At 38.2% G+C, this 26,174-nt stretch overlaps 1 protein-coding gene across 2 annotated transcripts in view; it reads left to right on the top strand.

Annotated features, from left to right (window-relative positions):
* Positions 1–26,174, top strand: part of LDAH (lipid droplet associated hydrolase) — a 123,953-nt gene that overhangs the window by 17,409 nt on the left and 80,370 nt on the right. Inside the window, exon 3 of one of the 2 annotated variants that reach the window (XM_080390024.1) lies at positions 19,404–19,520. In XM_080390024.1, the coding sequence (XP_080246150.1) occupies positions 19,404–19,520 (117 nt within the window). Of the gene's footprint in view, positions 1–19,403; positions 19,539–26,174 lie in introns of both variants that reach the window. The other variant, XM_080390023.1, reaches the window with a different exon arrangement.

The raw sequence follows: 26,174 nt of genomic DNA, 5'->3' as shown, positions 1-26,174 counted from the left end.
AGAAATTAGGATGTCTCACTTAGTTACTCTGTGGTGGTGGTTTGCTGACAACATTACAGGTAGTTTTTGGTTTTTTCCATTGCTCTCCTTTTATTTATTTCTTGCACATTGAAGTACTGTATTGTCAGCTGTGTGCCAACTGAAAGATGGAAGTTACAGTATTTGAGGGAAAATTCTGTATCCGGTAGGTTTTTAAAGTTGAGTGTGCTATTTTTAATAGTAAATTATTTTTACGTTAGAATGGATTGAATAGTTCTCAGTTATATTTAAATCTGTTCATCCTAAAATAAAAGGTATAGATTTTCATTTACCATATGTTAACATTAACAGATAAGTCCTAAATTCATCTGAATTCATTAAAGTCTGCTAGTGAGCTGTAGGAATTTGGACAATAGCAGAAGTAGAGCTTGAGCCCACTCACTTTCACTGCCTTAAGAGTTTGCAGATTTTTTTTTAATGCCTCCTACTATCTGAATGTCTTGAATACTATTGTTACTTCCCCAAGAATTAGTGGTGTAAATAATGAGGCTTCTGATTATCCACATCTTTGGTTTACTGTTTCTGCAAGAGTATACTCTGTTGTTGTTTATGGGCCAGCATGCAGGTTGGACCTTAGCAGTGAAAGAGAGCGCAGGTTCCTTCTTGCAGTATTTTTGCAGGGTTTTAGAAGCCCTGTGGAATATTTTATGTTAGTTTCTTTGGGCACAATGATTTTATGCCCTTGCCTCCTGGAGTTGAATAGTGTAGCTTGTAACTCAGTGGCAGTAAAGTTTAAATTCTTCCCTTAACTGAAAAGAAGAAATAAGCTTCTTATGATTATATCTTGTTACTGTTTCATGGGAACAACTTTTTAAGCCAGATACTGCATAGTGTAACTCTTCTTAGTAAAAGACTGACTGTAGGTACCCAGATTCTCAAACAGTTTGCCAGAGGTGCAAGCCTGATTTGATGCTTTTCAGTTGCAGCTTTCTTCCAGTTAAGGCATTTCTGGAAGGCTTAAGTGAACAGCTAAGTTAAGTGTTTATTTCCCCCCAAGTTCTAGAGCTTTCATCTGTCTTCAGGTTGTGATACCCTTGTGTTTGGGTTGCTAGTAGAGCCTATAACTAGGGTAAATCTGTAAAGCTAAGAGCACAAATGTTGAACATTAGCGTCCAAGGCAAGGTACCTCTGCAAGACATGTAAGTTAATTCTGCTGAAAATATTTTCTGGGCTGTGTATTCATCACAGGAAACTTTGTCATGCAAGAAAATACAGTGACAGTGGCAGGGCTACAGAGAGCTTATTTCCTGCTGAACAACTCTGTGAAGACTTCTTAATAACATCTTACTTTAACTAGATAGGTATCCAGAAATAGACATCAGTGAAATGTTCAGAGTGCTTCTATCGTGGTTGGCAAGCTTTTGTGAGGAACTGATTTATGGTTTTTCTCTTATTTCAGAATTATGTTGGTAACAAACTGGAAGCTGTCTTAATGAGGAAACAATTGAAAAACGCAGCAACCACAATAATGCTGTCTTCATTTTAGATATCCAAATTCAGTAGTGAATCAAGTTACCCAAGCTCCTTGCTATAGCTGGCAGGGAGCTGACTAGGACCTGGCATAACGTAATGCAGTTTTGCTTCTCATAAATCAGATGTTTTTTTCTTACTGGTATATACCTTGGTTTTAGCCTTCAAGGGAGTTTCTGTCTGCCAACACAAAAAACACAGCCTTAGGAGAAATCTGGACATTTGGGTCATCTGGCAACATGTTCGTGTACCTAAAGAGTTAGGATTAGCATTCCCTTCATGCTTTCATAACTTTCCAAGTAATGAAAAGTGGAGTCCTTGTGGAATCCAGCAGTTTTCACACTTGAAAGGCACGTATCCCTAGTTGAGATTCTTTATGGAATGAAATAAAGAGGGGCAAAGGGATGCTTGGTACAAGTCAAGGAAAAAAAACATCCAGACAGGGCAACTCACTGTCAGAAAGAAGAGTCTCTGAAAGTGGTTAGTCCTACTGCATGTGATAAATTGGTCTGCATATTGAACTGCTCTGGTACGTACTGTTCCAGTCTTAATGAATTTCATGCATATGATTTTGTTTATATGTAATCAAAAAAAATGAGGTTGAAGGTGGGTATAGAAGAGAAAGATGATAAAATTCTCAGTTTGTGCTGGAATCAAATCGTTGCAAGAGATTTGAGAGAAAGTCCTGTGTACTTATTTTCTTTCTGTTTTTTTAGTCAGATTTCTTCATAACGGGGAGGGTTTCTTTCTGGTCTGACTTTATTATTATTTTTTTATTTAAAAAAAAAAAAAAGGAGGGAGAGGGAGGAAACTGACTCCAAAACATTCTTCTACTCTGAAATCAGTGGCAGAATTCCCATTGACTTTAAATGAGGCAGGATTCTGCCTCCTGAGGACTGGTAGCTCACTGTGCTTGAAGTAGTTGGAATACAGAACATGCAGCAGAGTTCAATCTCATTTAACTACAACAAGCTAGTGGTTTTATTGATGGCAGTCTGTGTAAACTTATAATTTTAATAATGTTTTACTATATTAGTTGAAATGTTTAATTCACTTTTTTGTTCCGTAACATTTTTTTCCCTGTGTAAGCAAAACCTCTGTATAGGAGTAATAATGTGTTTACTGTGTGAAAGGCCCAGTATTTCCTTAGTCTAGAATATATGCTTATACTTGTTTGCCTTTCTTAACATGAATTCTTTTCTGTTAAAATCGATGAGTTTTACTCATAAGAGTAAAATTAAATGTGTACAGTTGAAGGATCAGTTCCATGGTTTTCTGGAAATGTAGGTGTTGGGGAAAGGACAGGAATTACTTTTCCTCTTGTGTCATAAAGGTCTGTTTACCCTTTTGCAATGTTTTTTTAGTGTAAAATTAACAGTGAAGTATAAAATCTACTGCAGCAACATTTAACATTGCTTGGGTTCATTGAAAACCAGGATCCACCAAGTGTTACAGAATATTCTTTACTGTTTTAAGAGTATCTGTCTATTTGTGTCTGTGTATTTATGAAAACATTTAACTCTGTAAATAAATACAGTACAAACTTTAAAACCACTGTGCTGTTTAGCTCATGAAGTTTCACTGTTCATCAAGTTTGTCTTGCATTTCATTGCAGGACTGCATTGCAGTACCTTCATTCCAGGCTTCGTAGTATTTGTTATAATTTCTGTAAACTAGGCAATTTTGTTATTTGCAACCTTGTACTTAAAAAGCTTAAGTTCACAGTCAGTAATATATAATGTAAATAACATTTGTTGTGGTAAAGCATGCTATGCAAGTTTCATTAATGTGCAGAAATAATTTCAGAATTCTGTTCTTTGGCATGTATGCAGAGTATTGCCTACACTTGCCAAGTTTCTTGATCTGCCTGCTTGCAGTTGGATTGCTCCTGGGTTATTGGATCATCTTACTGTTTTACCAGTTCATGAAGTGAATTGGTGATATTTAAGGCCTATGAGAACTTAAGCAGACACTTTTTTTTAATTACAAAGTTTTAATACCCTGAGCCAGTCCTCTGAGTTGGAGAGTTGCTTGTGGTGTTCTGCACAACAGTAAGTGAGGGCTTGAATTCTGATCTTCTAGGAGCAGTAACATGTACTTGCATCAAGACTGTTGTCACTTGAAGACTACTTAACTGTTTGTCAGCAGTGAAAACAGTGCAAACAATTTGCCTGGATTATGACAGATCTTTAAGGTATTCTCCCTTGAAGTGAGACTTCCTCTTAAAGTCTCTGAAGTTCTATTTTTGACTGTAATGTAGAGACTCTGAAAAGGTTTCAATAAATTATGAGGCTTTGTCTTCATCTGATGTTTTGATATTTAACAATCATCCCCCTCAATTTGCATAAGAAAAGTTACATCAGGAATCACCATGTAATAATACTACGCACTAAGACTAATTGTATAACCCTGAACCTTGGTTCCTTTGTTTTGGGTTTTGTTTTGGTTTTTTTTTTGGGGGGGGGGGGCATGGCGTGGTTGGCTCCCACTAAAACGGTGGGGGTTTTTTAAGCTGTTAATCATTTACTTAGCTCAGCAGTTGCTGGAATTAGTAGCTCTTCAGAGGTCTACTGTCACCATGAGACGAAGGGGTTTGCATAATAATAAAAGAATCTATTTCCTCATTCTACCAGCTGTGTAAAGCTTGTTTATTCCAATTGTCTTCAGTTTGGTTTTAGAATGTGCTTTGATTTATGTGATTAAACGTCCTTGTTGGTACGTAATCTGTGTGTTTGTCTACATCAAGTATTTGTCCACAAGAACTGCATTGGCTCTAGTAAAGACATATTGTTGGCAGATTAAGTTGCAGCATGGAGCTTCTGGCAACCTTGGCCAGAATGTAATCCAGAGACCTGTATGTGACTCTTGGTACTTAATGTGTAATTAAATCAATTTAAAAAAAGACAGATCAGAACTGTTTTATGTGAGGCAAAATCTGATTTTGGTGTAGAGACCACTGAGCTACTCAAGGAAGGTACTTCCATCCTCTCAGAAACTACTTTTTAAGTGGGCAGCCAGTATCTCCTCCCCCAGGGCACAGCGCTGTTCACCATTTGCCTTTGGAATACAACTGGAGGAAGGGGAATGCTGCTGGCAATAGACAGCCAGGTGAAGAGGAAAGATGACCTTTTACCTCCTGAGCAAGGGGACTTCTGGGTTATGTTCTGCTCCATACAGTTTGTGCTCACAGTCACTGAATGAGCTTCAGCAACCATTCTATAAACAGAGTCAAGAACCTGTTCCTTCTGAATCTTTAGACAGTAAAAGCTGCATTTTTCCTCCTTTGGGTTTTGTGGTTTGGGTTTTTTTTGACTGATTAGTGTCAGCACATCAGTAGTAGGAAAAAATGTTTGTCCAACCTCACCTCATCTTTTACCTCTGTAGTTTTGTCACTATCAGCCTGGTTATGAGAGCTCTCCTGTGGTTTGGTTTGGTTGTGTTTTGGTTTTGTTTTTTTGTTTGGTTGGTTTTTGGTTTAGTTTTGGGAGGGGTGTATGTGTTTTTTGTAGGGTCAGGCTAGGTCCACGTCACCTCATTCAGAAAGGCACTCTAAGGTCCAATTCCATCCAGCCTAATATTAAACACCTAATTAAGGTGCTAAAGTAAGGAGCATAAGTTCCAGGGTACTTTGTATAATCAGTAACTAGGGATGAGCACTGCCATGAGCGTGTTTGCCTACTGAGAGGTTAGGTTGCCCTGAGATGTTGTGAAGTCTGTGGAGATAATCAAAACTTGACTGGGTGCATACCTGGGCAACCTGCCCTAGCTGACCTTGCATGAGCACAGGGTGGGCTGGGAGATAGATCTCTAGAGATCCCTTCTGCCCCAGGGATGGGGCAGCCAGGCTCCTTGTCCAGGTGTGGATTCTGATCTGGATTGATTTTTGTGGTGCCTTCAAAAGGTAGTAAAGATAAGTACATGGATAATCTTATATAAGTATTTGATTAGAAATAGCTACTCTTGAAAGCTATAATTTAAGGTACCTTCTCCTTGCCTTTACAGCCATACTGAATAGTATGTGCCTTATCACTGGAATTGGGTTTGTTGAGTGTTGGGAACCAAACAGAATTAAAAATTGGTAAGGAATAAAGAATGGTACTTAAACGTGGCATGGAAAGACTATGCCAGAAGAGGGAGCTGTTTTAAAGAGTAGGAAAAAATATAGTGGTTTTTTGAAAGTTTACTGCTGTAATAGCCAGCTATACCATTTACCAGCAGACTTGAAGCTCTCATCTGAATGCATAGGTAAGCACTGACTGTTTCTCTACTGTATGTGTATCACAAAAAGTTAGTAGTTTTTATAAGATTGTTCATGTGACTGTGATTCATCAGTTACATTGGTTGTTGAGGATCATAAAAATGTCTTGTACTTGCTTTAGGAGGACTGAAATACAGGAAGTCCACCCAGAATGTAGAGACTATAAGAATTAGAGTGCTGGGGCTTCCGTTCCCAGCCTTTCCACTGGGTTACTTTTCAATAGATGGCTAGTAGTCCTTGCAAATTGTGTACCAAATCACCAAATAAACCATCAAATTTGCAAAATTTATATTATCCATCATCTGTGTCTCTAAGCTAGCATTGTTACAATCAGCTAACACTAAGTAAATAAATGAACAATAAAAGCACAGCTGCATGGAGTGAGACATCAAATACTTCCTCTCCTGGAATGTTTAAGTCATTGACCAGCTCAATGGGCAACTCCACTCTTATTGATTGTGTGGATTTCTTGTACCAGGACGTATATCATCTTGTGATGTACAGCAGTAAATATCCAAAGGACATTAAGGAAAAATAACTAATCATATTTAAGTACATCAGGTCTTTTTTAAAGGAATCGTTCATTTAACTTTGGATTCTGATGGTTTGAGTTAAGTAATGTCTTCAGATGCAATGAGAATTTTTAGAAGAAAGCCATAGAGTAACTGCATTGGTGCTAATGTTGAAATAAGCTATACAGGACTCCTGTTTACACACTAACGTGCACTTCATTTTGCCTAATTCTGTATCACATAGTTTTGATGACCTAAAGCTGAGGCAGAAAAGCTGTTTCCTGTATGAATGTGTATTTGCTGTCATATTAACACTGTGCTTTATGTATTTATCTTTGTTTACCTCTACTAATGTAAGATAGAAGAAGTTGCATAGGTTCTATTATCTTTGCTTATTTTGACTATACCTTCAATGCTGCTATTGTCCATCCTCAGCTGAAGCATTGGAGGAGAGAAGGGAAATTTAGGTTTTGAACAGTAAAGATGGTGTTATTTAACGCACCTAGTCAAAGGAATCAATTTAAGAGTCCTGTTTGGTTGGATTATTGGCTCCTTTGACAAGGCACATGGAGGATTATGCAGCTCAGAATGGCATCTAGTCCAGATGGCACACTTGAGTCATGTGTGGCTAATCAGGAACCAAAAAAAGTCTCAATTTTTCTTCTAAAATTCTGTCCTGAGGTAGATGTTTATATCCAAACAGCTGAGCAGGATCCCCTATCTGTGTGTACACAGATGCTCATTCTGTTTATTTAACAAAGGCTCCTCTTTTACATATTAGCTTAGCAGCAGCATTCATCTGTTCTGTGGTATTTGCTTCAAACTTCACTTCATCCTGAAGATATTAAACTTGAGCAGAGTATTCACTGTAGAATATCATGCCTGACCGGGAGTTAGCTAGGAGAGGATGGCAGATTCCCTGCAGCTCTTTCATGAACAGAGGAAGAGAAATGCTATGCTCTTATCGTGGCCTGTCCTGCACAACTGCAGTGTAGGACTTGATGCGACCACTTGATGCCTTGAATGCATGGCTTGCCTGCTGACTGCTCTTTGGACTCGCTCTAGGAAAGCTAACTGCTAGTCACAAAAGTTTGAAAAGCATCCTTCCTTGTATCCCACCTGTCTGTCTTACTGATCTTATGTGATCAACATCACTTAATTGGAGCCTTTCAGGAAAGTCTCTACCACTCCCTGCTTTTATTAGCAGTTGAGATTTACGTAATTGAACCTCTCTTTGGATTGGAGCAGTCTGTAAGGAAACTGGTTGGCAGGACTGGGCAATTGATAAGAGTTCTTGCATTCAGGTAGCTTTTAGAACCATCAAGTAAGGTATAAAGCAGACATTGAGGAGTCTAATTTAGTATGGAAGTCACAAACTGTTTGTAGAGTGTACATTAAGGCCCGCCAGGCACTAGAAATCTAAGAGCTTAGTGCTTGGAGCACTTAGAAAACTTCCTAAGGCCATTATTTCACAATTCAAAATGTTTGTCAACAATACTGGCATAAGACATTCCTGTTCCCACCATACTGTGCCACTCTACCCGTGGGTTATGCCAGAACAATAGTTTGAGAGATCATACTGTGAATTAAACAAATACATACATTTATTTCTGGGGTCTTTTTAAAGCTGGAACAGTTCTCTGTTCGGGTTCACAGCACGCCTCCACAGAGTTGTGCCAGTGTAATTCAGGAGCTTGTGACCCATGGTGGGGGGGCGGGAATGATGGTCAAGGGAGAATTCTGGTGGGAGCTTCTTCAGCTGGACGTGCTGCAGAACTTTCTGTTGCTAAATTATGGTGTCAGTCCACAACATGCAGCACATATATGTGGGTTCACATGCTCAGTCTTGAGACTTCTGTAGAAGTTGGTACCCCACCAGTCACACCAGGTGGTAATGATTTGCTGAGAATGCTTCTCCCTTGTGACTTCTGCTTTTGTTTGCATTGCAGCTTGATGAAGCTGCCAACTCTCCACATTTGACCCTGAGGTCTCAGATTTTGACATGGATAATTTGTATTTTACATTGCTTTGAAATTATTTTTTTTTCTGAATAAAAAATGAGACAGTGGGAAAGGAGTTTTCTTACTCTCCAGTAACTGGTATACATGATGCAAAAGCAATCTGTGAGAGAACACAACACTGTAAAGTTAAAAGTTTCTGTAACATAGCAATCCAGGTAGAAGGTTCTACATAGAGCAAGCTAACATATTTTCCCCTTTCCCTATGACTATAGGTCTTATCAGCAGATAAGACTAAGAGCAGGGCTTTCTATTTCGGTGAAGCATAAGTACAGTGGAATACTTCCGATTCACATGGTTGCACAGGATATGTATTATGTATGATCATATTTTGTAAATTTGCATTTGAACAGGAGCAGAAACACACAGAAAGCCCAGCCCTGTCTTCCTAACATTGCCAAAGCCACTTCTTCCAACTTTTCGATCCTTATTTTATCTCTAACATGAATATTCATGGATTAATTATGAGATCAGTCTTACTTTCAGCTGACCATGTATTTTTCTCAGACAGCAATGGATATAAGGTGCTGCTAACTGATGGAGCTCTTAGTGGTTAGTAATACTTTAATTTTCATGCATAGATTATTTGGTCTGTTTATTTCTGATTTATAAAATGGGAAAAATGAAATCTCTTTCAGTCAAGTGCTTGAGGACTTGTCAATGGGATGTTCTAGCTTGACTCACACCAAGGTTCTTTGAGGGCTCTCCCTTTTATTTTACTCAGCTAAATAGTTTGACTCCCTGAGAACATTATTTTTGGCGGATAACACTAGTTTGTACCTACTTGATTTCTGCTTTTAACCCCCATAAAACTTTGAATACATTTGTCAATTTTCCCCAATTTTTTGGAGGGATAAGGGATTCAAAGTGATACCAAAAAAAAGTTTGGCCAGAAGAACATACATGCTGTAAAACATAAAAAAAAATGTTTTTACAAACATGTTAGGAACAGAAAGAGGGTCAAGGGTAATCATCCTTCATTGGATGCAGCAGGGATCATTGCCACAAAGGGTGAGGAAAAGGCTGAGGTACTGAACACTTTCTTTGCCTCAGTCTTTAATAGCAAGACCAGCTTCTCTCTGGGTACTCAGCCCCCTGAGCTGGAAGACAGGGATGAGGAGGAGCAGAATAAAGTCCCCACAGCCCAGGAGGAAATGGTCAATGCCCTGCTGCTCCACTTAGATGTGCACAAGTCTATGGGGCTGGGTGGCATCCACCCAAGGGTGCTGAGGGAGTTGGCAGAGGAGCTCGCCAAGGTGCTCTCCATCATTTATCGACAGTCCTGGCAAAGTGGCAGCTGGGTCATGACCCCATGCAATGCAACAGGCTTAGGGAAGAACAGCTGGAAAGCTGCCTGGCAGAAAAGGACCTGTGGGTGCTGGTTGACAGCTGGCTGAGCATGATCCAGCAGTGTGTCCAGGTGGCCAAGAAGGCCAACAGCATCCTGGCTTGTGTCAAAACCAGCATGGCCAGCAGGACAAGGGAATTGATTGCCCCCCTGTAACTTGGTACTGGTGAGGTTGCATCTCAAATACTATGTTTACTTCTGGGCCCCTCACTACAACAAAATCATTGAGGTGCTGGAGCATGTCCAGAGAAGGGCAATGAAGCTGGTGAAAGGTCTAGAGTACAAGCCTTATGAGAAGCAACTGAGGGAACTGCGGTTGTTTCACCTGCAGAGGAGGAGGCTCAGGAGGGAACTTACTGCTCTTTACAACTGCTTGAAAGGAGGCTGTAGGCAGGTGGGTGTCTCTTCCACTTCTCTCAAGTAACAAGCATTAGGACAAGAGGAAGTGGCGTCAAGTTGCGCCAGGGGATATTTAAATTGGATCTTAATAAAAATTCCTTCACAGAAAGAATTGAAACAGGCTGCCCAGGTAGGTGGTAGAATCACTATCCCTGAAGGTTCAAAAAAGCATAGATGCAGTGCTTAGGGACATGGTTTAGTGATGGACCTGGCAGTCCTGGGTTAATGGTTGCACTTGATGATCTCAGAGGTCTTTTCCAACTTAAATGTTTCTATGAGTCTGTACTGGTAAAGTACCTCCTGAAAGAAAAGTGTGTGTTCTATCCATGTTCTGTATTAGAAAATTCAGCTCTTAGGATATTGCTGTCCGTTATTTTTGCTGCTTACGGACTACGTGTTTGTGACTAATATTTTAAAATACGTTGACAGTTGTGCTTTGTTTACTGGGTCAGCCCACCAGCTTCCATTGTCTTTAGAAATGAAAAAGTTTTTAATTTTAATGACAGATATTTTTTTGTCATGCAAAGAAGAGCCTCTATTTCAGATCTAGGCTTGAAATTTGCCACTGTTGTTGAATTTCCCAGTGTTCCAGAGGTACCTCTGATGGGGGCTTGGCGGTTTTGAGCTCGTTAAGTTTGAGGAGGCAGAGCAGTGATACTATGGTTGAACACCCAACTGTGCTTGACAGTATTTTCCCTCCACTAAATCTGGGTGGCAGATGTGACTTTCTGAAGTAACTTACTGAAATGACTCAATCCGCAGTCTGTCTTCTCTCTGTCCTCTCCCTGCTAATGAGGTGGTGTTTTCAGCATGGATCCGCCCTGCCTGGCTGCGTACAGCATAATCAGGGGAGGAAGTGATCCCTCTACTGCAGCGTGCAGAGGCTTGAGTTGGCTGGGGTTATGGAAAAGTTGTGTTCTAGGGTAATTTGCTTGATTTGACTATTTAGAAAAGGGTCTGTTTCTCTTCATGGGATGTCTGAGGCAGGAGGGAAGAAGAAATTACTTCCTGAAGTACCTACCTATGAGGGAAATACAGCGTTCATGGGCATTGTGTACAAATAATGCAAGGAAAATGTATTAAGCTACCAGTGTATAATGTACTTTTTCCTCCCTTGCAGCTGCTGCCAGAAGTACCTGAGCTGATAAGGATTTGCCTTGCTATTAAATATTTTGACCTAGTTATCTCTGAAAATAAAAAGTAAATATTCCCTTTCTGATTGTAGTTAACACATGGCCTCATTTTTATCTGAATAGTAACTCCTATGGATCGTTTCAGCTACATTAAAAATAAATTTGGCCCATTATGTTCAGTATCTTGATTGTGGAAAACAATAGAGCCAAAAATTCAGTAAGTCATAACTCGTGCAGTTGTTTTCCTGTTATGGGCATGATAAAAGATTTTGTTCATTGTCCTGATTTCAGTTTCTGAAAACAATCTTTGATTATTCCTGATGGATTTAAAAATTCCCATAATAATAAATAAATAGGTAGTAATACATACTTAAGAGCTGCCTTCCACCTTTAAGTTTTGGAACTTTTAAATCTGTAATTGCAGCCTTCTCTTAAGAGGCAGAAGCTCTGCACAGTAGGTTTTAAATGGCTAAACATCTGTGCTTGCGAAGTGACTTGAGTTTATGAATGAGGAAAGTGTTTGCCTGAATGAAGTGTTTTGGTTGAAGCCTTCATGGAGCATCTGCTTAGGACCAGTACTAATACCTGAACTACAAGGCCTTTTCCTCTACCAGACACGCTCTGGTGCCAATGCAGACAATTTTCTCCTTGGTAAATCTTAGTTTATCCATATGCAGAGCAGTTTGTTCTTTTGTCTTGCATTTCTGAAGACTAGTAAGAAACGCAAATGCAGAATTCATTTGCAAAATCACCTTAGACTGTTTATTTCAAATATTACATTCTCTTGACAGTCTTGATATAAAAAAATTGCTGAAACACATTTTCAAGTCTTTTTTCTGCAGTTAACTGTCTTCATGTTCTCCATTGCTATTTGTTTCCCATCTGCCATTTTATTCTAAAAACTATCTTACAAAACAGAAGCAAACCCAAAAATGTTATAATCCCAGAGCCCCTAGACCGATGCTTTTCTTTTTCATAACTGACCAGTGTGGTATAACATAGGGAGATCTCTGATGCAAACTTGAAAACTTACTTTCTGGTGCCATTTGAATGTATTGCTTGCTTCCTTCTTGTATATTATTCAAAAGTGGTCAAATCTTGAGAGCTGTACAAAACAAGTAATTTGTGGTTATCTGGGTTTTGAATTGTTTATTTTTCTTGCCTTTGTCTTTTTCCTGCTGATGTTGTCTCATCAGGGATGTGTTGTTATTCAGATGTTTCATAGGCTTTCTTGTGAACCCGTTTGACACCAAGTCTCATGTTCCTCTTCGCACACTTCCTTTGTTCTCTCCCTTTCTTTCAGAAGGAGGTTTGTTTTCTGTTGGTCCAATTCTGCTTCAGACTATGAAACCGACTGAAAAATTCCCACTAGAAATTCTAGACCCAGCACAGACCTCACTGCAGCCCCTCTGCTAGCATCGATTGTAGGACAGATTGGATCAGACAGAGCAACCACATCAGAGGTGTTAAAAGTAGCTGTATCTGTCTTCATCTGCCTAAGCATCTGCTTAAGAGACTGTGTATGTGTAGGTGTGTACTGGGAGTCCTAATTAATTGTGTTCATTTTTCATTTGCTATGGAGAAAATGGAACAAAAAATACTTAATTGTAAGCATTAGAAAATCCTGCTTTCTGCCTTTAAAAAATGTGACACATTCAGTATTCCATTATGAACTCAACTTTTTTCAGTTTTGTATCTCAATCTTGACTCCCTTCCAAGAACCATTAATATACAGACATATTAAAAAAAAAAAAATCAAGGCCTTTTTGTATTTATGTACCTATTTTACCTGGTTGAAATGTTAGATGTAACTATGGAAATACATCTGGGGATTTGATAACACTTGCAATATCACTTAATCACAAAGTCCAGTAAGTTTGCCGTGGGCAAAATCAGGGTTTCAGACTTTGTATCTTATCTTCCTGGATAGATGCTGTTAATCATTCATATGAGGAAACAGACATGTACTGTCACAATTTCTAGCTGGGATTTTTTATTCACAGACTTCAGGCACCATTGTCACTTGGGCAAAACCAGCTGTGTTAAGTTAATGCAAGTTTATTGACTGTCCATGGGATTTCTTTAGAGGTAAATGAACCCACATTTGTCCTAAAAGTGGAACAGTGTTGGAGAACGGCAGATAAGCTTATCTGCTTTGCAAAATGCATATAAAGAATGTGTATTATAAAATCCAATATGTATGTTTTATAGCTGTATCAAAGTAAAAACTCTTGAGTGTGTGTGTTTAGGGAAAAAAAGTGAAATGTTCTTGAAAAACCTCTCTAATAAACTGTCTTACAGGCACCTGGTTGAATCCTTCTGAGATTCCCTGTTTTCAACATAGGCAAATATATTAAGGTGTTTTCCAGGCAAATTCATGATTCTGGAGTTACAGAGGATCAAACAAGAGTTTTCACATGTGTTTCTGTATAATGCCCTTGTAATTATTTGCTTTTTGGCTGATGCTGCTCGTCTGGTGTACGAACTATAAACAGAACATAGGATAAAGAATGCGAGTCCCTTAGACATGCAAACAGGTGAAAACTTAATTGGCGTGAGTTTATGATGATCATTCAAATGTTATTTGAGATGTTTTATTTGAAATCCCTTGACCCTGCATGTCAGAGAAACCTGTGTGTTTCCTTTTAAGGCCTGATCATCAGCCATGGTGTCAGTTTCTGCAGTTTTCTCCCAAGTGTGAGAACATCATTGTGTTTTTTACATGCTCCATTTAAATCCTTCTGACATCTGCGTGGGCTGCTTTCCATTCATTAACATAGGGGAGTTGCATCTTCCATGGTGGCTGGTCAGATGCCAGAGACAGATTAAGTTTCCTTGAGCGAGTAACTTGTCATTTAGACTGCGAGCTGGAGCTGGGACTTTGGCAGCTCTGCGAAGAGGCAGTGAGAATCATTGCCACAAAAATGATTTTTGTGTGGTCCTGCTGTGCACCCCTGGATTTCAAATTTGATTTATGGCTGCTCATTTAAGAAAAAAAAAAAAGTCTGCATTTGGTTTTGTTGCAGGAGATTATCATATAAATACTGCAGCATACATACTTAATTCTGAAACTGTGGATTATTTCTAAAATTGAACTCATGCTAATTGCTGGCATATTTTCCAGTTCTTCAAAGTTCTCTGTAAACACACTGTAAACGCACTGTTGGCTGTGTATTTCCCTTCTTCTATTCATGTAGCTGACGTTATTCTTTATGGCCCTGCTGAGGTCCCAGAGCAGACAGAAAGCAACTGCTAGAGAAGTGCTTGAAGCACCACAGCTGAATGCCAGCTACTGCTGATACAGATGGTCAGACTTCTGGAGGCACAGCTGAAAACACTGGGGAGCATCTCACAGGACAGTGCACAGAACCCAAAAGTTTGTTTCAAAACAAGGTGCAAGAAAACTTGTTGCTGTTTGGGATGATTTAGCTACACATAAATTTCTTCTTGACTCCCCACCACTCTTGGTGTTTACTATAGACTGCTTAAATAAATCCTTTTCAAGTTAGATATCCCTTCCAGAACTGCTAAGAATTGTTTTACTTTTATGTTTCAGTCTCAATTTCATTTCAGTAAGCTGTATATATTTTTGACCTACCTCTTTCAGGACAGAAGGCTTTTCATTTATGTTTTGGTGTATGTTTTTGTTTCTAACCTGAAATATTTTGCTGTTGTGGTTTACATTGTACACTAAGTCTGGGTTATCTAATACTAGTGTTCTCTTAATAATACTTTACATGTTACATTAATGTTTTCTGTTGCAGAACACTTAAAAAAGGCTTGACAATTTGTAAGCCTCAAAAGCTGTCATTGCTTGTGGGGAGTGGCTATGATCTGTGACTTTTAAATGAGCACTATATGTTCGTTGTTTTGCATTCAAAATTAAGCTGATTGAATTGCACTGATGGCATACTGTATATAAGTTTAACCAAGTCTGAATAACTTCTTTTTTGTAAGTGCACCATCCAAATATTGGTATGTATTTCATTTTAAGACAAGATAAATTTGATTTTATGACACGTTGTGTAGGAAATAATGTGAAATCAGGGTAAAAGTTACTCTTTAGCAGTGATACCCTGGGGCAGATACTTAGTTTGTACAAATTGCTCTCTCTTTATTGCTAGCTGTCTTCATATGAAGGAAGCGCTTGGCATTTAAAAATCTTGATTTGATGGAAAAAGCCTTAACAAGAAAGTGTTTGAAAGTGAAAGGCAAATTCATGTTTATAAGTAATTTTCGTGGTTTTAACTATGTGGATGATTAAAGACTAGAGGTTCCAGTTCTTGAAAGCCTGCATCTGCAGTATATAGAAGTAGAGAATATTTACCTCCTCATATAGCTCAAAATTACACCTCTGCACATTCAGTCTTGCTGTAGCTGTGGATGGAACAGATCAGAAAAGGAGGAAGTGGATTCCCATCTTCAAACTAAAAATGGAAAGACTTTGAACTTAATGCAGAAAAGCTGGGTGAAATGTCGTGTATTACAGATAAGAATAGAGAAGGTGGCAGGAGTCCTTTGGTTATTGAAACTTACGAGTACACCAAATAAAGTGACCCCACTGTGTTCTAATTCACTGTGCAAATTGTCCATTTGACATACTCTTCCCATGAAATGCTTAGAGATCTTTTGTTAATTAAGCTAATATGCAGTGTATTGTAGCTTTGTGTCTTTTTCTGTTATGGTCACCATTTGCAGCTATTGTTCAAAAGACTTTTGAAACAACATAAACACTGTTGAAAATTAAGCAGAGTTGAGAGTAACTGCTTAAAATGTGCTTCTTCATTCAAATGACTGCAACTTGAGATTTGCTGGCATGCATGAATGATTCCGGTGCCCTGAGGTGTCTGAGGATTGATGCGGTATTCAGATAACTGGGGTAACCTTCAAATCATGGAGGTTAACACTGCATTTACTTGTGGTTTCCATTTTTTGACACTGAGTTGCTGAGTGAAAGAACATAGGCAATTCTGGTTTGATGTACTGGGAAATCCTTTAAATGCCCAAATGACCACTGCATTGCCTAGTGCCTTTGTGATGAACCAGGTAGTTCTTTTTCTATAAAATAAAATAGTTTAATAGAGCAACATTTCAACTGCAGTAGATGAACCCAAAATATTGTTGACCGCAGACTGCTGTGCATATTAAAACCCAGTTATTTCCATTAGCTGTTACTGTAACTGTTGTATCAAAAAAATCTTTATCTGTTCAGGTTTTTTGTTTGTTCCGCTTGAAGTATTTTGACAGCAACTAAACTAAAAAAAATACAAAACAACTGACTCTGCAGACATGCAAATTTAAGCTATATTAGGAGATAAACATTCTCTGCTTATAAATATTTTAGATGCAAGCTTTCAAGAGCAGGGACTATTAATCTGCATTTACTTCAGTCAGTGCAAAGCTGGAATAATTCCATTGAAATTGAAAGTCCAATAAAGAATAAATTTATAGCTGCTTTACACGTGGTGATTTCTCTATAGAAATCTTTGCTTTTAAAATCTTTGTTGATTTTCCTTTCCATTTGTGCCAGCAGTTCTCATTTGTACCCCTTCAAGGCATTTTTAAGTATCAGTAGCAGCAGCTCTTAACAGCTGACCCTCTCAGAATGTATTTTACTGTGAGCCCAGATGTTTATGAAGGGTGGGGAAAGGAGGTTTCTTTCCTATTTATGGATGTTCTTTTTTACCTGCCTAAAGTACACATCACATTTATCACAGGATAAAAAACTACTTTCCATCAAAAAAGTATTACACTGTCTTCAGCTTACTATAGTATTTGATGCAAAGCCTCACTGTTTGTAAGCAGTTCTTACTTCATTGCTCTTCAGCCGATGACTGAATCCTGGAATATTTACATAGTAGGTTCACATGGCTCATGATGGGAATGAGCACCCAAATGTCTAAGATGGTTGTTGCCATATCTGTCCCTTTCCTAGTTTTGCATTATAGGAGGAGGGAAGGATTTAAAAAAACAAGGTTGCTTTTGAGATAAATTTTATGATTCCTTGATCTCAAAATATCTAATCACGTTATATTCCAGAACTAAGTGTAGTGCCCAAACATCATGATCATTTGTACTACAGAATACACACTTTATTTTGGGTTGCTGCTACTTTCGTCTTCAACCTTGCTGAAAGGTAGGTTTTCTCTATGTGACATTAATCCAAGGATCTTGACAGATGATGTCTAGGTTTGATTTTATTGTCTCTGGAGCCCTCTATATTATATCTTTTTCATGTATGAAAAAGTAGTGCAGTTGTAGAGATGTGTGACCCCTGTGAATTAAAAACTTTTTTTGGAAAAGTTTGCAAAAATTTGATCGTGCATTCTGGAGTTTATACATACAACAACTGTTGTTTGGTTGTTTTTTTTAATTCTTCTTTGATGTCAAGTTTACAAAGAGATGCTTAGAAACACATAATAACTGGTACTTCGTTTTTTGTGTTTTGGTGTTTCTGATTTTGGTGGTTGTTTTTTTTCCAAATCTGTGTACTGCAGTAAAAATAATGTTGTTTTAAGATCAGTAATTTTATTAAGGTTTGAAAACCATCAGAGATGCTTTTTACATGTAAGTGAGGGATGAAGCATGTGTGATGTGACCTAGAGCAGAAGGCTTCCCTCCTCTGCCCACATATCATCACTGGTGTGAGCCAAGACATCAGCTCCTGCGCATGTGTTTGTGCTGGAGGTGGCTTTGGGTGCCTGGTGCAGTGCTGCGCTGTGGAAGCCCTGAACCGAGGGAATGCCTCGTGGGAGAGCAATGAACATACTGTGTGTTACCTGAGGAGCAGAAGGGTTGAAGTAAAAGAAGGCAAAATGAAAATGCCCACTGTAGAAGGAGAAGAGTTTTTGTCTCCACACACCATTTCTACAACTACTAATTTGATTACAGCTCTGATTTGTCGTCTTTGTCACTATCAATACTTACACGGCTCAGCCTTTTTATTACAAGCAGACTGACACAAAGGAGTTTATGCAATTTTAGTGAGTTGGTGTTTTTCCTCTCGTACCCTTTTAGTAACACATTTGTGTTATTTTGGAATGTCTTTGTCTTAAAAAGTGGCTGCCTTTTTACCCAGTACTGCTCTTGCTGCCTTTTGCTGTTGATGATAACCAAACAGAATTGCCTAGTATGTGAATGAAAGACACGTAACTGAGCAATCCTAACCGTAATGGTGGGGTTTCCTGGTGTCTAAATGATAATAAGAAATCAGTGGAACTACGTTGGAAAATTAATAAGTAGAGAGAAAGAATACAGTTTTATGTCTGTGTGGGAATTAGGAAACAAAATCTGCTTTGTCTTCATGTGGATTTACTCTCCAACTTAAGTTACTACTAGTATCCAAAAGAGAAAGAAAAAAAGGACGAATAGAGATTATAGTTTTGTTTGGAAATCCTGAAATCCCTACCAGATAGATATTTTTGACTTTGGGATGCTGTTTTAGACTTCCACTTCAGCAGTGGTGCCTGACTGTTGATATTCTCACTGTTGAACAGTGGATTTAGAGCAAGGTGGTCAGCTCTCTCAGGGCAAGGTGGATTTGTTCACACACCAGCCTCTTCTGAGAAGTTCTCGCTAAAGCTGATGGCTTGCAGGACGGGGGGAACGGTTCTCCTGTGGTTCTAGAGCACAGGTGTTGGAAAAGAAAGAGCTTCTCAAGGTCCGTGGAAGAGGACAAAGAGAATATGAGGTTGCAAGCAGAAAAAAAATTAATCCAATCAGTTTAAAATAAAGTCATCCTCTCTTTTATGCTCAGTACAGATGTTTGTATTGTCAGAATATCACACGCCTATTTTGAAGTGGTAACACTGAGATATTTGAAGTGCAGACATCTGGATCAAGTGATATGTGATATAGTCTTTGTGGTATTTTTATAAGATCTGGGGGTTTCTTTGCCCAGTTTTCATGTATCTGTGACTTGATGGATAGATAATCCAGGTGGTTGACCTCTGCTGGAAAAGATTTTCTGTTGTGTTGAGCTCAAATTTTAGGTTCTGAAATTTCAAAGTAATTCTGTAAAATGCTTTTCGTGGGTGCCATTGATTAATGGAATTAAACGGGTTCAATAGCATAGCCCTTGAAATTGGGAAAATAAAAATTGGAAAAGTACTATAGAAAATAGATTACCAAATTGCTGTATAATGCTGTTTAGTTTGTTCTGAAGCACATTACGTGCTGTTCGAAGGTTAATATTGACTGTGCCTTGTATGTTTTGTTTTTTGGCAGGTAACCCTGGACTGGCAGGTTATTACAGGACCTTTATACAGGCCTTATATTGTGGACTAAATCAGCAGTATCCCGTTTGGGTTGTGAGCCATGCTGGACATTGTAAGCCTCCTAATGGTATGGAAATGATAGAAGGTACGATACTGTAACTTACACATACAAATATTTGTACCCTGCTTGATTTCACTAGCAGAACTTGTGCTCATTAAAAACAGCATGACATGATTTTTAAATGTCTCCATTACATTTCCACAGAACAGTTGTATGAGAAGAGAAGTTACTGAGGAAAAGAGTACTCTTAGGTAAATTAGATTTGCCAGTCAAATAAGTGCTATTAAGAGAATAAGAGTTTGCTGATGGCAGTCTTCAGAGACAAGTTATAAACAAGGTCTAGAATGTGTTTATGTTGAGAAGAGTAGATTAGAAAAATACATTTTTAACTGAAGTGTCCAATTAAGAGATTGAGTACTTTAGGAGAGACTTCATTATCTCTGAATTTAAAAGTGAATTTCCAGGAAGCAATAAATATTTCTGAGGTGTGGTTTTGGAGGGGAGAGGTTGCTTGTTTATGTGTTAAAAGTCTTTTGATGTGCAAATCACCAGCAAGACATGGTAGCCATCTCAAAGTGGATATTTTTAATGTACAGCATTGCAAACTGGGGGGAGCCAATAAGGAATCCTGTCCTGAAGGCTACTTAGTCAGAAGACCTCATGTACTCGGTCGTCACTGCAGTGATACAGGAAATCAGTATGATTCCTTAGGACCAAAAGGCTCAGCAGTGTGAAGCAACCTGAAAATTTTGAAGAAACTGTTGTAGCTGTGTAGCATAACTTCCCCTCACTAACATTTGCATCTGAGCTTTTAAGCCTTTTTTTAGTGGTTTATTTAATTTCAAGTTTGAAACTGAAACCTGTATTTCATTGATAAGAGTCCTGCCAGTCATTGTGTTCAGGTGTCAGACTACCAGACGTTACCACTTTGTCCTGATAGGTGAGAAATACCTAAGCGTATAATTTGTGTTAACCGTGGGATTCAGATAGAAGTCTGGCAACAGAATGGCGCTGAGTTTGTTGCAGAGAATGTTAGTAGGTCTCACAACCTGCCCTGGGATCTGTAAGTGTGTAGTTAGTGAAAAGAGCCTTTGATGGTGGGAGATGTCAATGGTGGCTTGAGCTGGCTGAGCTTGTTGAAATTGAGGGGTTTTTAGATGGAGCCATCAGGGATGTTGTACAGATGTCCCACTTCCACTGTGACAGTCCCTGTGCTACAAAAGAGAGTGTAGGTACGGGGGAAGGAGAGCATCCTGCAGGGAGAAGGGAGCTGGTATCGAAGTTGAAACCGGACCTCCAGCTGACTTCACTGTGTGCTTTTGCACAGACAATGCTCCTGTGAGAAGAGGGGATTTTCAAGAAAGTGGTAGCTTGTAAGGATGGACACGTCAGAAGTGAAGTATCTGGCTGGTGCTGTGTCAAGTTTTATTCAAAGTGACTTGCAGAATGAGAGTGGACAGTGAAATTTCTGAATTTTTGGATGGTACTTCATAGCATTTCATTACTGGGAAGATATTAGATGCCAGGGAACTACAGAAACATCTTGCAAAATGTCATTAGAGAGTAAAAAGATGGTAGATGAGTGTCAGGGCAGATAAATATGAGTTAATGCCTGTGATAAAAAAGATCTTTTTTAACTGTGCATGGGTGATCCTGAACTTGGAATTCATTTGTAAAACTCAGGAAAGATACTGGCATCATCACTGACAGTTTTCTAACATAACCTCTTATTGCACAGCAGCAGACAAAATTTAAGTTGACAAAATTGGATATAAGCAGTGTTACAGACAAGGCAGGAGGTATTGGTTTATTACTATATATAACCATAGTAGATCTTCATCTTGAATATTAGAGTACACATCTTAAGGACAGCATTTCAAGAGTGAAGTTGGTGAGCGTGTGGAGAAGGGCAACTAAAGAACAGGGAGGAAGCAGCTTTCTTGTTGTGAGAGTTTAAATGGCTCTTTGGTTTGGGGAGCAGAATGCTTCTCAGCAGCATGACTGAGGTTTCCAAAATCATGGAGCAGAATAAAATACACCAGGTTCAGTAATGGAAATAATGGTCATTTAATGGTACTAGCTGCCTTAAAAACAGCTAAGAGAAAGTATTTATTTATGTGACAGGTAAAAAATTTAGCAAACTAACAGCCAAAGCACTATGCTGTGGGCAAATTATATTAGCAGACTTAAAGTGATAAAACAACCTAATGTACAGCTAGTCCATAACAGCTGCCTGAAAGAGTCATGTTCTTTGTTGTGCAGGTGCACTGATGTCCTTGCTTTGGATACTGCCGTAGGTGCTGCGGGCACTGACCTTTTCCACACTTCTGTGCTGCTCCTGGTCCCAGTGCCATCTTGTGGCAGGGCTGTGAGCCTGAGAGATTTGCTGCAGGGGGAAGGGATGCAGAAAGTGGCCAGGCTTGGTTTCTCTTACTGAATAGCATCTACTCTTGCCATGGCTGAGCTTGGGGAACTTGCTTGCCTGACCCATTAAGGTGTTTTCTGTGTTCTCAGTACCATGTGCCAGGATCTGTTCTTACTGGTACACATAACTGTAGCACCATGGAGCTTAGAAAAGCATAGAAAGCCACTGATGGATAGTTTTAAAAATAATGAAAAGGCATTTATGAGATTGTTTTCATATTTATTTTATTAGCAGCACAGGAGCAGGAAGCTCACATCCTGTCATTAGTATACATTTACACAGTATTCCAGAATATTCCATGTGGAGTCTTTAAGCTAGTCATGTAAGGGAACCCTGAAAAGTTTAGTGACCTTTGGAAATTATGATATTACTACAGTTGCCATGGGTAGTACTCTGTGCTTCACAGTAGCTTTGAATGTAGCAAAATAAACATGGTTTGTTTCATTCAAACTCAAGAGAAAGCACAAAGTGGCTGGAAGGCCTTATATTTTGCCAATTTGTGACAATGTGAGTTGCCTGCAGTGAGAGAAGAGATTTGGGGTAATTCTTTCTCATCCTTATGATGCAAAAGAAATGAAAAGCAACTTTTGGATATTAGAAGCTAATTCCCTACCTTTTACTTAGTTACTGCCAAAAATGTAATTTTCAGGAATTGACTATAAAGGCACGATTAAAACCACAAAACTAAAAATAGAGCATTTTTGCAATTTCCCAGGTGACTGAAAGGAACAGGGAGTCATGGACTCATTGCTCATGTTCTGCTTCTGCATCCCCACAGGAGTCCTTAATTGACATTTTGTGGTGTTACAGTGAAAAAACCCAGAACCCCAAGGACCAAAGGAAGCACATGCATAGGGATGGATAATTGTGTTCTCCACAGTTCTTTGTTGCCTTCTAGGTTCTGAATTTCTCAGGCAAAGTTCCTGTAACAAGAACTGCTTTATAGCATTGTGAAAACCATGTCAGTTATTACTATGCTACATAGAACTAGAAGGGGATGTTTTGTCAAAAAACTGGGCACAAAACTGTTACTGTAAAAAATTCCATATATTCTTTCATGCTTCTGATGTGCATTTCGTGATGCTTCATTTAAAATAGCCTCGTGCAAATCCTCTGGGGAAGTTCAGTATTTCTTGATAAAAAGGATGAGGACATAAATTGACGAAGAAACATTTGAATCTGACACCATTGATTCTTGAGGTTTTTCAGATGGGACTCTAGCAAATCAAAAATGAAAAAAAAGGGAGAAAGGAAGCTGCTAGGAAAGAAGAATTCATACTGATGAATTTAGAACAGTGATCTACAAACTTTTTTGCTCATGCACTGCTATTGGTAAAAGATTTCTGTCAGTAAAATTTTTTGAGCATGCACCACCATTATATCTTTTTTTAAATATATAAATTATAAAGATTACTTACATGTTATGCATGTGCCTCACTGTGCACACACCCCACTTTGGAGAGCACTGATTTAAAAGTGTGCAAGCGTTTAAATAGTACATTTAACATATAAATGATGCTGCCTGTAAAGTAGTAAAGGGTTTAAAATGAAGCAAACTGTGTTGGAATAATATGCCTTGTTATATTTAGATCAAGTAGATTTTGAAAATCTCTGAAGTACTAAAGCAAGTTTTCCAACAGCAGCCATCAATCACAGACTTCCTAATTTACTGGAGGCATGTCACATAGCGATTTAAAAGCCGAACAAAGCTACACCCTTCATTTTTACTTCTGTATGATAGCCTTCTATTCAGAGAGCTCTTGCAAGCTATGCTCCACAGAGACATGCAACATTAATTGAACATTTCATTGCTGTAATTCTGCTCCTAGCTATCAATCCACTGTGCAAAAAGATTTGAAACTTATTTTTTATTCAGTGAATGCAATACAAAAGTTATGCCTTGGTTTCAACTTCTTATCCCCTCCTCAGCTTTTAAAAATACAGTTGTTTCGAACTCTGCTGTGACTGTAAAACAGGCCAACATCAATTCTTAGATGTAGACAAAATTACAAAAAGGAGAGTAGTTTTCTAGCACTCTCTTTATTTTAAATCTGACATAATCTGTATATGCTTTAGAAATTTTCATGTGATCTTAAAAGCGCTGCTTTTTTTCTTTTCAGTACCTGAGACCTTGATGTGTAGTCTTTCTAATGATTAAGGTGTTTGTGCCTCTTGATCAAATGCTACCTGGAAACAGGTTCTTTTTTTTAATACCAAAACCCCTGCCTACTCACTCTGTTTACCATGACAAATATATTGTGATTGTATTGTAAGCCTTTTTAAGGTGCAGCTATTTGCACATCATTTGGTTAACTTCTACTTTATAAAGATGTGTTCATAAGAAAGTAAAAATGTATACAAATAGATCATAATTAAGATACGGTAAATTTTTCCTTAAAAATTAAAACAATAGGCAGGTATACCCACAGCTGATGTATTTTTTTAAGTTCTGGATTCACATTCTTTGAACGTGTCCCTCCGTTGAAGAATTTGCATGACACTTCTTTTGAGATTTCTGATCTGATAAGATATTCTCCTGCATCTAACCAAGTAATTTATTAGATGTTGTGAGGGTTTATTTAAAGTGGAAGTTACTGTTTTCTGTATTAATGCGTTAGAAGTACACTATAGCTCAGTGCCCTCACTGTCCAAACAGAGGCTACTGCCTGAATGCCGGTATCTGTAATTTAGTATTTTCCTAGGGATTAAATGGGTGGTCTTTTGACTTAGTTGCAAGACAAAAGGCAGGTCATGTTTTTGTGGTTTATAGCTGTCACTGAATGTTTCATTTTATAGCAGTGAAATCAGAATAAAATAATTTTTGTCGCATTGCTCTGTTTTAAACATACAATTTCCCTTAAACACGAGCAGAAGATAAAAAAAACTTTAACAGAAAAAGGACTTTGGTGCTTTTAAAAGAAATTAAATTGTTAAACAATGTTACTTGTAAATACTTTGTAAACATCTTGATTAACAAAAAATGGTAAAATTGAAAAATAAAATTAAGATTAAAAATATTTCATATTTATTCACACTCAAATTATTCTGTCAAAATGCCAGTATAGCTGCTCTGCTTGTTGGGGTGGGCATTATAATACATCATGAATTGTGGAGACTGAAGCTCTGTACTTTATGAAATGAAATTCATGACTACTGCAGAAGGACTAAAGACCCGTGTTTAGAAGTAGCTCCTCTGATGACAATGAACAGTAGCTAGTTGGAAGCTTTTCAACAGCTTTTTAGCTCCTTTTGATAGGAAGTAAACTGCTAGTTTAAATCAACACCTATCAATAACCAAATCCTGAAATTATTCATCGCTAATTTTACACTCATTGCTAATTCAGTTGCTGTGTTATGAATATCCCACTATAAAATAAGGACTAAAAGACTTAGTCTCACCCAAAGTTTTCTTAAAAGCTGTTGAAAATGGGAGATTAGATCGGAAACCCTTGATACTCAGTTCCCCTTAACACATCCCTCACCCCCATTTTTTAGCATCCTGGTTGGCTTTTGCCACTAAAGGTTGTATAGGCAGCAGGTGTACCTACATAGCCATGCTTAAAAATGGACTAAATCTGTGGACATCTGCTGTGGTTTGATAAGAAATAAGAAATACAATGTCTCAGACAGAAATAAGAATAGAAGAACACAGGTTTGGTTTTGTTTGTCCTTAGGATGACAAAGATACTTGTCTTTAGAGCAAAGTAAGATAGAGAAGTAAAGAAAAATGAAATCAGCATTAAGTGATTTATTGATTTTTGTAATATACTGTGTATGCCAAGTGCTATCGAAATATGGAATAGTGTGATTCAGGAGACGTAACTGATGCATTTAAATATATACCCAATAAATGGCTAGTCATCAGTCATGTCTTAATGTTACAATATTTGGTCACATGATAAATTATATTAAAGATCAACCTCTAGAACTTTCTAAACTGTACAGATGAGTATTGAGCTATACACAGTTGTAATACAAATACTTTTTATTGTTTTAGCAAGGCATGTTTATCCTTTGGAGTGGTTTGTCTACTGAATTTTCTGTTGTTTTGGTTCTGAATCAGTATTAGGTAGCTTCTGAATGACAGGGAATTTTAAGCGACATTCTTACTAGCCAAGTTACAAGATAAAATTCTAGTTTGATCTTTCATGTCCTATGGACTGTAGAAGAACATAGCTTGTCCTTAAAATCTATTAAACTATGCTTAGTTCATTTCCCATGATAAAAAGAGGTAAGTAAGGATTGATTTACAGTCCATCAAAAGAGTGCTTCCATTCCTTTTTCTTTATGCAGGG

Source organism: Falco punctatus (genome assembly GCF_963210335.1).
Source record: "Falco punctatus genome assembly, chromosome: 5".
NCBI lineage: Eukaryota > Metazoa > Chordata > Aves > Falconiformes > Falconidae > Falco > Falco punctatus.
The sequence above is the reverse complement of the archived record's forward strand: the minus strand, read 5'-3'. Positions and strand labels throughout refer to the sequence as shown.